The sequence below is a fragment of the Schistocerca piceifrons genome, chromosome 11 (assembly GCF_021461385.2).
Source record: "Schistocerca piceifrons isolate TAMUIC-IGC-003096 chromosome 11, iqSchPice1.1, whole genome shotgun sequence".
Lineage (NCBI taxonomy): Eukaryota > Metazoa > Arthropoda > Insecta > Orthoptera > Acrididae > Schistocerca > Schistocerca piceifrons.
Genome location: NC_060148.1, coordinates 119,353,686 through 119,366,796, shown reverse-complemented (window position 1 = coordinate 119,366,796; position 13,111 = coordinate 119,353,686). Strand labels below are relative to the sequence as shown.

Genomic DNA, 13,111 nt, shown 5'->3' with positions numbered 1-13,111 from the left:
GCTCCCCTGTCACTGCCAGGCAGATGGGCTGCCATATTGGGTATTCTGCAGTGCCAGTTGGTCTTTATATGTGTCTGCTGTGCACTTCGACACCTCTCTATCTAATTGCATTGATGCGGTAGTGCAGGGCGTCTCTGCCACTATTCTTCATGCTGCTGGCACTGCCATTCCCCTCCCACACGTCCTCCTTGTTACTGACCGTACCGAGGATGTAGCAAACATTGTCCAGGACTGCCGACGGGTGCTGCAGTGATCGAACGGCGTCCTTCGTAGACCACCCTCCACGCTTGTGTGTGTGTGTGTGTGTGTGTGTGTGTGTGTGTGTGTGTGTGTTAATGCTTACTACCTTATTAAGCAGAGTAAAACAGAATGCTAGGAGTGCTATGTCTCCTTCCTGGGGAGATACGCCTCTTTACCACAGGTTTTGTCTGAGCTCTGTAACCGTCGACGACAGTCGACTGTCCGGGGTCTTATCCTCCAAGGTGCTCTGTGTGCTGATCCATTTGTCCGTGCAGAACACCTTGCAATACACATAGCAATGACATCAGTGTCCTTTTCCTATCCTGCTATCTTTCTCCAGCAGAAACACAAAGTTGAACAGACCCCACTTTGTTACAACCCCCACCACGTTGAACCCTATAATGAACTCTTCACTGAACAGAAATTCTTGCAGGCTTGTACCTCATCACGTGACACGGCCCCAGGCCCGGATTCCATCTACAACCAGATGATCCGACACTTGGACACTATCCAGAGGCAACATCTCCTCAGGGTCACCAACTGCATTTGACTTTGAAGGTGCCTTCCCCTTGCAATGGCGAGACAGTATAGTTATCCTCGTCCTTAAGCCTGTGAAGAACCCAGTGTCTCTCAGCAGCTACTACCTGATTAGTGTGACGAACATACTTTGTAAATTGCTTGAAAGGACAATTAGCTTCTGATTATGTCAGGTACTCGAATCTCGGGGCCTTTTGTCCCCGTATCAGTGTGGCTTCCGGGAAGTACGATCTCTGACTGACAATTTACTCAGATTGGAAACAGCAGTCCAGTTGGTTTTTACTAACTGTCAGCAACTACCCTTCTTTGACCTACATATAGCCAATTTTACGCGAACAACTTTCTGTTCAAAATTGACTACGCGATTTGAGTGCACATCCGGGGCCTGCACGTGAATTGGCAGCCGACAACAACGCGAGTGGATCAGTGTCGTCAACGATCGACAGACTACGCTGAGTGCGGAGCTCTAAAATTCTGAGTACACGGAATATTGCGGATGTGCAGAAGCCGTAGCTACACCATATTTGTTTACGGTTTTGGATTTCCAGAAGAAGACAAACAACAAATTTTTACACTAAACTCTCATAGTGAGTATTCATCATCAGTTGCTAATAAATGTCGCACTTTTTGGTATTGTCACAAAGAATGTAATTATTTGTATTTTGTAATCCTGTGGTATTTTTTAGAAATGGAATGGACAAAGAATTCTACCACTGCCCCGGTTTCTGTGTACCAGGACGAAAACATACTGATAGATACGGAACACCGCTGTACCGCAACGAGGTAAATTTGAAACTCGTATAATATTCTTTGTGGTCCTTGTCCCTTTATATTACATGTAGACACGAGTAGATACATACACGTGTAGAGAAGTGGCACTGAAACATCTTTTATTTCCTAGAATGCAAGGGAAGATAGTCTAGATCGTGTAGCGACAAAAGTGGCCCAAGTACTGCAAGATTTAACCGCCAGTGACTGCAAGGCAAAATTTTCAACTAATAATAATAATAATAAACCCTGTGGAGGCCTGGGAAAAGAATAGGCCTCCGGTATGTTCTGCCAGTCGCAAAAGGTGACGAAAAGAACAAACCACTAATAGGGCTAACCCCCCTTTTAGCGTGATTACTTGGTTCAGGACAGAACTAAAGAAGCCTCGGACAAGCGCCGTCATGGTCGGGGACGACGCGTGAACCCTATGCCCGCCCACAATGGTTACGACACTGCTAGCCAACTGGAAAATGATTTAAATCCAAATAGAGGTGTTTTGCAGGATATGCTTCCTGCAACCACCCTAGAAGGAAAACAATGACAGAGGATGAGGTGGTCAGATGAAGTTAATAGACACCTCATGTTCTGTTATTACCAAGCAACAAACCTAGGAACCAACACAACTGGATACAGATCACAAGAATACACAACATTTATTACCAGATACCCAGAATTAAAATTTTTAACAGAACAATGACTAGCTGATCAGATCCGTGTAATAATAAAAAATAACAGGATACCCCAGTCAGAATTAGAAAACATCAAACAACAAGTACAACAAATACTGGAACAAAATAATGTGCAATTAGAAGAAGAAGAAAATACAGTAATGGACTCAAACATCCCAGTAAAGGACTCAAACATCCCAGAGCAAACAAACAAAGACCAACACGCATCAATTAAACAATCAGAGGAAAACGAAATCTTAAGGCAGCCACCAGAACAAGCACAAATAGAACACCAAGTGACACACATGTTAGATATAGAAGAAAAATTTCAGCTGACATATATAGAATACAAAGACACAAATACAGACATTAGACCATTCTTGCATAGACCGCCAAATAACCCACAAGTCGAAACAACAATAACAACTGTCAATCATACGCAACAAAATAAATGAAAACACAACTATGGAAGAGTTACAACCAGTGGTTTATATAGGAGCACTCACTAAACTAAATATACACACTAGGCAGAGATCAGAACCAACAAACACACAGAAGAAACCCACAAAACCAGCATGGCAACACAGGCTACAGATCAGAATAGAAAAACTGAGAAAAGACATCGGACAGCTAACACAATTTATAGGAAATGAAATGTCAGAAAAAAAAACTAAAAACATTCGGTAAAATCTCACAACAAGAAGCGATAGAGCAATTAGACGAAAAGAAGCAGAAATTACAAGCATTGGCCAAACGACTTACTAGATACAAAAAAAGTGAAAATAGAAGGAAACAAAACCAAACATTCAACACAAACCAAAAGAAATTTTACCAGACAATAGATAACACACACATTAAAATAGACAATCCACCAAACATAACAGACATGGAACACTTCTGGAGCAACATGTGGTCAAACCCGGTACAACATAACAGGCATGCACGGTGGATACAAGCAGAAACACACACATACAAGATGATACCACAAATGCCTGAAGTGATAATATTGCAACATGAAGTCACCTGAGCAATTAATTGTACTCACAATTGGAAAGCCCCTGGAAAAGATAAAATAGCAAATTTCTGGCTAAAGAAGTTCACCTCAACACATTCACATCTAACTACATTATTTAACAGTTACATTGCAGACCCATACACATTCCCTGATACACTTTCACATGGGATAACTTATCTGAAACCTAAAGATCTAGCAGACACAGCAAACCCAGCTAAATATCGCCCCATAACATGCCTACCAACAATATACAAAATATTAACTTCAGTCATTACACAGAAATTAATGACACATACAACACAGAACAAAATTACAAATGAAGAACAAAAAGGCTGTTGCAAAGGAGCACGAGGATGTAAAGAGCAACTGATAATAGATGCAGAGGTGACATATCAAGCTAAAACTAAACAAAGGTCGCTACACTACGCATACATTGATTGCCGAAAAGCTTTTGATAGTGTACCCCACTCATGGTTACTTCAAATATTGGAAATATACAAAGTAGATCCTAAATTGATACAGTTCCTAAACATAGTAATGAAAAATTGGAAAACCACACTTAATATCCAAACAAATTCAAATAATATCACATCACTGCCAATACAGATTAAGCATGGAATATACCAAGGAGACTCATTAAGTCCTTTCTGGTTCTGCCTTGCTCTGAACCCACTATCCAACATGCTAAATAATACAAATTATGGATACAATATTACTGGAACATACCAACACAAAATCACACATTTGCTATACATGGATGATCTAAAACTACTGGCAGCAACCAATCAACAACTCAACCAATTACTAAAGATAACAGAAGTATTCAGCAATGATATAAGTATGGCTTTTGGAACAGACAAATGTAAGAAAAATAGCATAGTCAAGGGAAAACACACTAAACAAGAAGATTACTTATTGGATAACCATAGCGACTGCATAAGAACTAAAAGAAAAATATAGACAAAGACTAACAAAAATACTGAAAACAGAATTGACAGCAAGAAAAAAGACAAAAGCTATAAATACCTATGCCATACCAATATTGACCTACTCATTTGGAGTAGTGAAATGGAGTAACACAGACCTACATACTAGGATAGTCTTTCCCATATGAAATGGTTGAAACTTTCATTTGTATTCTGAATGCCCCCGTGAAGACATTTACTGAGCAAAACAGGGTCACTCACATCTCTAAAAATTGGCTTTATTTCATTCATAACAGGCTCAGAAAGAGAATGATTATGATGGTATATTTGACCACTTTCTTTTGCTTTTCGGTAACCACACCAAGAATCTGCTCCTTTAGGGCAAAGTCCGTGAACAGGGTGGTCATCTGTGGACAACCTATGAAAGTAGGTGGCACATGCAGCTTTTCTCATTGCTCTAACATTATTCAGAGGTGCAGTTCATCTCATGGTGAGTCCATAATAACTCTGAAGAAGGTCTGTTTCAGTTTCTGTCAATCTGCCTCGGCCAGACAGAGATTTTCCATCAGATAGCAATTTTCCTTCCATTTCTCTTCGTAGCTTTGTCAATCTAGCACCCATCCTCTTTTGCACTTGTCCACGACACTCCAGTTTCGTTAACAAGGTATTACCATAAACATTAAACTCGTTAATTTTATTGAAAGCTTTAGAGTCCCCATCGCCTAGGTACTTAGTATATCTAACGTTTTAAACGCGGGCACCGACGTCTGAGATATTTTTAGAGCTCAGACACACTCCATACCTCCACTGTAACCATCATAATTCTTAGAACACTGATGTTCAATATGTCCTTCAGTGTTACCATGGCAGGAGTGGCAGTACTCACATGAGCACTCAATGTCAACAATTTTTCCATTCTCCAGAGAAGTAGCACAACACCACGATGTCCTCGGCGTTGCCATGTCCCATCAAGTGCAACAGCAGTGTCCCTAGTTTCTTCTACTGCACGTTTTGTAGATGCTTTAGACACAACTGTCAAGGCACCCAAAAGTATTTTTATGTACTTGCTGAACTTACTGTGAGGAGGAGGAGGAAGGTCCATCAAACCACAAAACGTTTGAGCAGACTTTTTTCTTTCTCCTATTGCACACATTGCATACACTAACTTCAAAATTCACATCATATGAATTGTGCACAATGTTCAAAGTCATTTTTGAGGTAGATTTATTGCTGGATCTACACAGAACAACTGATTTTGACACTAAACCCTTCCTGCTACTTTGTTGTTTAGTTATTTCCAGACAGCCTACACCATCACATTGTTTACATTTCACCACTTACTTTATCAAAGAAGGTAAGATGCCCACATCAACAACAAAAAATCCACTGCAACCAGCGTCATTGTTAACACAAAAATTTGAATCACCAGGAGGCATGCCTTGTGGGAGTTTCTTCCCTGAAGACTGATACATAGATTACTTTCAACAGTGTGGCTTTCTTTGCTTGTGGACTGGTTACCATGGAACTCCCTTTTATTGAATTTGTTGATGCGTGGCATAATTCATATTTATTGCACTTCCACAAATATATGTAGCACTTGGGCATCAAACATTCAGTAACAATTGAACAAAAGTAAATACTAGCAAAGATAATCATTTACAGACACTAGAAACCTGCACTGTTACCAACATATACAATGTATCAAACATATAATCACTGGAAACAGAAAGTTCAGTTCTTTTCGAAATAATACTGGTTTCTGTAACAGAAATAAAGGTGGCGTGGCAGCATACGTGACCATAACTTTAAAATTTAGTATATAGAGATCATTTTTCATTTGAGACCCTATAATGTATATATCAATGTAATCAGGAAAGACTATAGAATTTAATAAATCCATAAAAAATTTGATTTTTCCCTCATTTATAAGTACCTGTATCCTTGAGACATAATGGCCACTATTACTAATAACATGCTCAGTATTCCACATGGCCTTTACTTTAGTTGTTGAGCCACTTATGTAATCATCGTTGTTCATTCCTTCAGCAAGTGTAATTTATTTGTTTAGAACCTACATTAATGTGTGATTCAGAGTAAGCATTTAGCAAAGCCTTTGTGCTATTTACATGTTTTGTGGAAAACTCTCTTATTGTGCTTGAGGTTCTTATCCCTGCTTTTATCTATGTATAATTGCTAACTTTGCATTTCCTTTTTACAGTTTTCAAAGGTGATGTGAAAGTGTCTCTACGAAAAAATAAATTTTTTCTTGTTAACCTGTTTTATAAGCTACTGTTTATTGTTCTCTACCATGTTATCTGTTAGGAGTTAATATTTTCTTTATTGAGGAATGAGTCTCTGAGATGTTGCAACAAGCCAAGCTTCAACATTTTATTTAAGTATAGTGAATGAAAAGTCACTGCGCCATGATATTTTATAATATTTCAGTGCCGATATTAATTAAATTGAAACCTTTCTGTGGAGATACTCCTCCATGGGGTAAAAGAAGTGGCCAAACAAAACTTATTTAATTTATGAATGCACTTAGAGACAATAAGAGAAGATCAGCGATAGGAGGGGTGGAGTTAGTGTGGCTGCTTTCCATGTCTGCTAAACCAGTATACACCTCTACAGTGCGGCAGTTACCTCCCCCAGTCCATAAGAAAGAAATGATCTTCACAAAGGGAATCACATTCTGCCCCAACACACAGACACAAACTAGAATCAGTTTTACACACAATGATTAGATCTGAATTTTCAAAACTATTTTGCCATTCACCAAAGAATTGATCAGTTGCTATCCTTCCTCCTTTGCAGCCCAGATCCTAGATATACTCTAGATTTAATTTACTCATTAATTCCACTGCATTACTGTTCAGAAATTTTTGTGCTAGCATTGTACTCATGCTTAGTGTTATTTTTAAGAACAGAGTAATATTGGTGACAAAAGGTTAGTCTTTTAGTGCTAACACACCCCTCCCCCCACCACCACCACCCCATTTCCACAGTTACTTGGTTGTGTTGGCATAGTGATGTGTAGCATAGCCTGAGGTCTGGGTGACAATTTCATTAGACATTCATGGAGCTGACATTTGAGAATGCAAAGCAATTAGTTTCCTGTAGCCCAATGCCTAATTCACTACACATGACTTTCTTTTTAATGTGTAACATGTTAAAGTAATACCAGGACCATAACCAACAAGTAAAAAGACTTGAGGGCCACAACATTACCATTAAAAAGAGTCATAAATGGATCAATATGTATTCTGTGTACCTGCACAGTGTTAAATATTTTTGGCAGTGTAGTGAGGTTAAAGTGAATAAAACAAGTTGTATAATAGTGTCTTATGGGATAGTATCTACACAACATGCCCTGTGATTTCTTCCAGCAACTCGGCAGTTCTCTGCTGGGTTGGTGGCGATGGGAGGAGAGTGCTCTGGAGTGTTATGGTTAAAAAGTGGGCGGGGGGGGGGGGGGGGGTGTCTCAGCTGCAAAGTCCACTTAGAATCTGACACGGAATCCACAGGGTCTTCTCCATTGTTAGCAGTTTTAGATGACTGAATGCCACCAACATCAATGTCAGTATCACTTAGCTTTGCAGTAGTGTGGAAACAAAAAATGTCGAAGTACTCTTGGATCTTCTTCTTTGGAAGGAAGATACTTAATACCATATACCAGTTGGTTCTGAGATGTTGCATTCATTCAGGGATGATGAAGAAGGGTAAATCACATAGTGCTTAGAGTCAGGAAGGGTAAATGTATCCATTTGTAGTAACTGACTATATTCCAGAAATGATAGCCAAAAGTTATGAGTGGAAATCACTCTGATGCCATCAACAGTGGCTCTGTTGTACTGCAAGATCTTTGCTTACCATATTTTGGGAGCAGGTAGAATGGATCAAAACAAGAAAAAAATTGTCTGGTAAACATGGGTTCTAAAATGCATACCATAAGAGCGATGATCACTTTTCAGTAGAAGAGATGCTTCACAGTAGCAAATATGAACAAGTATTCATAGCTCTTAAGGTGTGCACTTTCAAGCCCATGTTGACTGGACCTCCCCCCACTCCTTGATTTGGTCCATCTACCGCCTTCCAAAATATGGAAAGCAAAGAGATTGCAATGGAAGAGAGATATTGTTGGAGGTATGAGGACAATTTTCGCTTATAACTTTCAGCTCTGCTGTTGCTGGACCAGGGTCTCTTACCTCAAATTGATACATTTACCTTCCTCCACCATCTGTGAAAGTTGGTAACATCATCATAGACTCTCCCTGTACTTCCTATTTTCATTGTTTGAGTAGACTGTGCAGATTGAGGTGCAGTGTATCTTATGTACCAAGTCATGCCAAAATTATGAATGCTCTCTCTGTGCTAGATGAAAATAATAAAAAAAAGTATGCAATTGTATATACCATTTCTGCTGCATGGAAATATTAACACACACTGGTGGTCAGTGGTACTCAGTTTTTGTTGAGGTTCTTCTACTGGATATGCAGTTTGACACATCGCTGGCCAGTTACATATTAGTTATCCATTTAATTGGTCTCCATCGTAAATGCAATGTACTTCAATATAATTAGACAATTAGTTTTGTTACTTCTGGGGTGTATTTAACACATTACTTACTTTTCAACAAAATTGCTTCAGTTACAATAATTATACCCCTACAATTACTGGTTACTTACCATTGAACACTAAACATTGATGTTCATTCCACTTTTCATTGTACTGACATAACTTTATATATCAGTCGTAGCTGTAAATGGCATAGAGAAAGCTCACAATTTGGTGAATTGGGCAGTATATCATGTATGTTGCCTGCTTACAAAAACAGCTTATTCTTAATGAGTTTTGCTTAGTGACACACCTTCATTAAGGTGTAACTAGACCAGATAGCAGCTTAGTACCACTCATTGTGAGCCATAGAAAACTAGTGCAGAACTTTGTTGAATATTTGTTTGTGGCACGAAAACCTGATTTCAGTAAATTTTTGGGTAACATTTGTGATAAAAGTGGTTGTTGAGATCAATAATGAAATAAAATATTGTCAGTACATAGTGACCAAATGTGTTACCAGTAAAGCTCATCAATTTGGAAATTCTCTTTTGAATTATGTGACCTTGTGATTAATTTAATGTAAAAATGATTTCCAGTTGCTGTAAGTAAACATTTAACGAAAACATTGCAGAAAAACTCTTCAGAGTTTATGCAGCAAGTTCAGGTTATTAGCATCCTTGTAAGTCATCAGTCATGTATCATTGAATGTCAGATTATTAGATATCCATGGAACAATTTCAGTTATATGTTGATAAAATATTATGTACAACATAGTGTCATACAGTTACTGGTTTGTCCTCTCTGCAGCTGTGCTCACAGCAACTTGATGTCTAATGTGCAACTAAAAATGAGGGAATTTTTCAGCTACCTCACAATTCTGGTACAGGAATCCACAGGACCAAAAATGTAGCTAACAGCTGAGTACCAGAAATCAACAGGACTGATGTCATAAACTTTTATGATGAGAATAGTAATGTAAGCCAGTCCATTACATTTATACTTTTTATTGTCTAGTAAGTAGTAATTAGATCTACTAAACATCATCCGCCCCCCACACGCACACACGCACGCACACACACACACACACACACACACACACACACACACACACACACACACACACACCCTTAGATGGATAGCTCACCATGTACATCATCAAATGTTGAAGGCCCAGATATCACGATTGATGTAAGTAAAAGGCTCACTTAAGGATAATGTTCATAACCCTCTACATAAATAAGTTTATTCCACCTTGCAAATACAGATATTAAATCTTGATTTCCCTGCGTTGTCTTTATCAATTACATTAGACATTAATGAAATTAAACTGTAATTCACAGTGCTCTTGGAAACTGATACCATTTTTCATTACAGAGTATGGGTGTGGTAATAATAAATGACAGCCCCTAGTATTCCAGTGACTTCTAGTGCCTATTCTGCTTCACCTAAGAATGTGAAGAAGGTGAAGAGTGACAGTGATCCATTACTAAATACAGTATTGGAGAACTTAAATTCAAAATTAACAGAAAAGGCATCAGACCGATCACCATGTGTTTCTTTGGGGCAGTTCATTGTGCAAGAATTGAGCTAGCTAAGAAATCTTACAATTGTAAAGGGTACAGAACATAAAATACTGAAAATTATGATGGAGGCACAAGTAATGGATGATAATTGCTGAATTGTATAAATTTTGTATTTATTAATTTGAAAATACATTTACATTCAAAAATTGAAGTTCTTAATTGGCTCCCATTTCCAAGGGACAAAACTACTTGTATTAAAATATTCACAGTATCTGTCCCGGACTTCCTTTGCATCCCTTGGAGTTCTGTTTTCCTTCTGTTGGTGTACGCTACTCCACAGAGCACCAGCACACGATGATGCTTTCTCTATCGTACAGGACTCCATATTTTTGATGTCCCTGGTTGACATATATGTGCTGTCTGCTTCGTCTGTCGAAAAATTGTGTAAAATGCAAGGTGTTTTTGTAATTCCATTTTGCCTATAGCAAGTTAAATATTTGTCTGTAAAATTTGGAAATGGTTGCACAGAATATCAAAGGCATTGTCAACAACTCTCCTTGCCCTTGATAATCTGTAATTGAATACCTTTTTCCGAGTTTCATTTTTACAGTCTTTGTATGGCTTCATAACATAACTGGAGTCTGAAAGTGTAATCTGCCACAACAGCATATGGAACAAATGTGTTGCTGTTTTTAGCACCTTTTCTTGTGGAACTTGCAATCAGTTTTCCCATAGGGCAGAAATTATTTTATTTTGTTGAAAGACTCTTCCATCATTTACTCACCCATTGCACTCATGTCAATCAGAGAAACCCGATATTTAGCACCAATGACTGCTAATAATAAAATGCTATTAAATTTCCTGTACCTGTAATAAAATGAGCCATCTGTTCTTGGTGCAGCAAATGCAACTTGTTTCCCATCCATTGCACCTGTAAATAAAACATATATCTTAGCAACATAGATGATTTGTCAATTTCATTTAACGAGACCTCCTTTGGAGTCAGTTATAATAAACTAATACCTAAGCAATTTAGGAACTGCCAAAGTTTGTCAAACATGTTGGCAATCACTTGCCATTCTCTTTCTGTTGTTGGAGCCTATGGAACAACAGCAGTAGTAAGACATTTTACATTGTTTTCACAATAATGATTGATGATAATGGTTTTGCTGGGATGATACTTCAACTACAGCTTTAAAGAACACACTTACCTTCACATATTTATCCTTCAGTACATTCCGAATTGCTGTGCGTACTTGAATGATGAATGATAATGTGTGAAATACTCGGCACAGACTGGTAGCCTAATGACAAAAATTTTGACCATAGACATGAAGTAAAAGAAATTTATTACAGATATTCTGTGTGAGAATGCCACACCCCTGCAACTTTCCCCCATTGCCAAGAATCTGACAGTAACAGGTAGGCCATGTATATATTTTATTCAGTCACACATGTTCTGTACATCCCATCCTGAAGGAGCCAAGATATAGATGACAAGCAGAAACAATGTGCTGGCTGCTTCTATAAACTATACTGCCAACAAAATTATGACTAGCAGTAATCTATTCAGTTATGGTAATTACTTCTAGATTACATATGTATGCTACAATAAAACACCTACTTTGAAAAAGTCAACTACTTCACCACTCAGCTGCTGTTATCTAATACGTCAAACAAACCAGTATAAGTTGCCTATGTACAGGCAAAATCAGGTTGCACCTAATACAAACATTATAGTCATGCACAATTTTTCATTCCTGAGTCCCAGTATTGAAGTATCTTAGAGTGGCTAATCAAACATTCATTTACTTTGTATTTAGATATGTGGAATATTCAATTTTTTGCTGGATGTCCACTTGTAACTTGTTATATGCTACTAGACCAGAACGTTAAATTCCATTCTGAACACTAGAGAGGTGTACAGTTTATATGGAAATTGTTACTTTTAGTATTGTGGTTGCGACTTACTGAGTTCAAAATTAAATACTGTTAGGGACTGTGTGTATTGGCATATAAGAATCTGTAGGTCCTTGAAGCTCCAGCAAGATGTTCTGTTATCATTTTCATAATATACTGTTACTGCACACTTCTGTAAAATGGTTAATGTATCCACCATGCTGGTACCACCTCAGTTAATTACCCATCTGGATGTCAAGGAACATAACACTTGGAGTCTCATCCGTTGACTGCCCTATTAATCACTACTTCTGATACCTGTTAAGTCATTTTCATATGTTTGTATCTGCATATTAAGATTTAGGGTGCTGCCTGTCTCCAGTATGGATTTCTTTGGACATTTTATCGGTACAGCAATGCCATTAGTAAGCATTACAGTTTTTGAGGAATCCTCATGTTTCTCGTAAATCATTTATGTAGACCAAGAACAGGTGTCAGCCAAGCACTAAACTTAGCAGCACTGCATATTAATATTCTCCCACTGTGAATTTATTCTTATTCCCATTTTTTACTAAAGCGAGTCTCCGTTTTCTGTTGTTACGAAAGTCAGTCAGTACTTGGGGGAGACCACTAATACCGTACCATTTTACTTTCCCTAGCAGAACTTTATCATCTACACAATCAAAGGCCTTTGCAAGATCATAAAAATGTCAGTTTGATATTTATCATTCAGTTTTACAGTAATTTAGTTTTTGAGATCATATATTGCATTCTCAGTAGACCTGATGACTTATTTATATTAATGGTTGCAGAGTGAATAGTGTTAGATATCCAAATTATGTAACAGTACTACAATTAGGAGTACTTTGACATTCAAAGCAGAAATGTAACCTAAATTACAACACAAAAGCCCATTCTATACATCAGTATGCAAAGTTGCCTGAATGGGGTGATACCTGGAAAACATAACTGCTGTAG

At 38.0% G+C, this 13,111-nt stretch overlaps 1 protein-coding gene across 2 annotated transcripts in view; it reads left to right on the top strand.

The window, feature by feature from the left end:
• The first annotated feature begins 1,411 nt into the window (after positions 1 to 1,411).
• LOC124720331 overlaps positions 1,412 to 13,111 on the top strand; it is a 76,653-nt gene continuing 64,953 nt past the window's right edge. The window contains exon 1 of one of the 2 annotated variants that reach the window (XM_047245643.1): positions 1,412 to 1,560. In XM_047245643.1, the coding sequence (XP_047101599.1) occupies positions 1,471 to 1,560 (90 nt within the window). In that variant the 5' untranslated portion in view covers positions 1,412 to 1,470. The remainder of the gene's footprint in view (positions 1,561 to 13,111) is intronic. The other variant, XM_047245642.1, reaches the window with a different exon arrangement.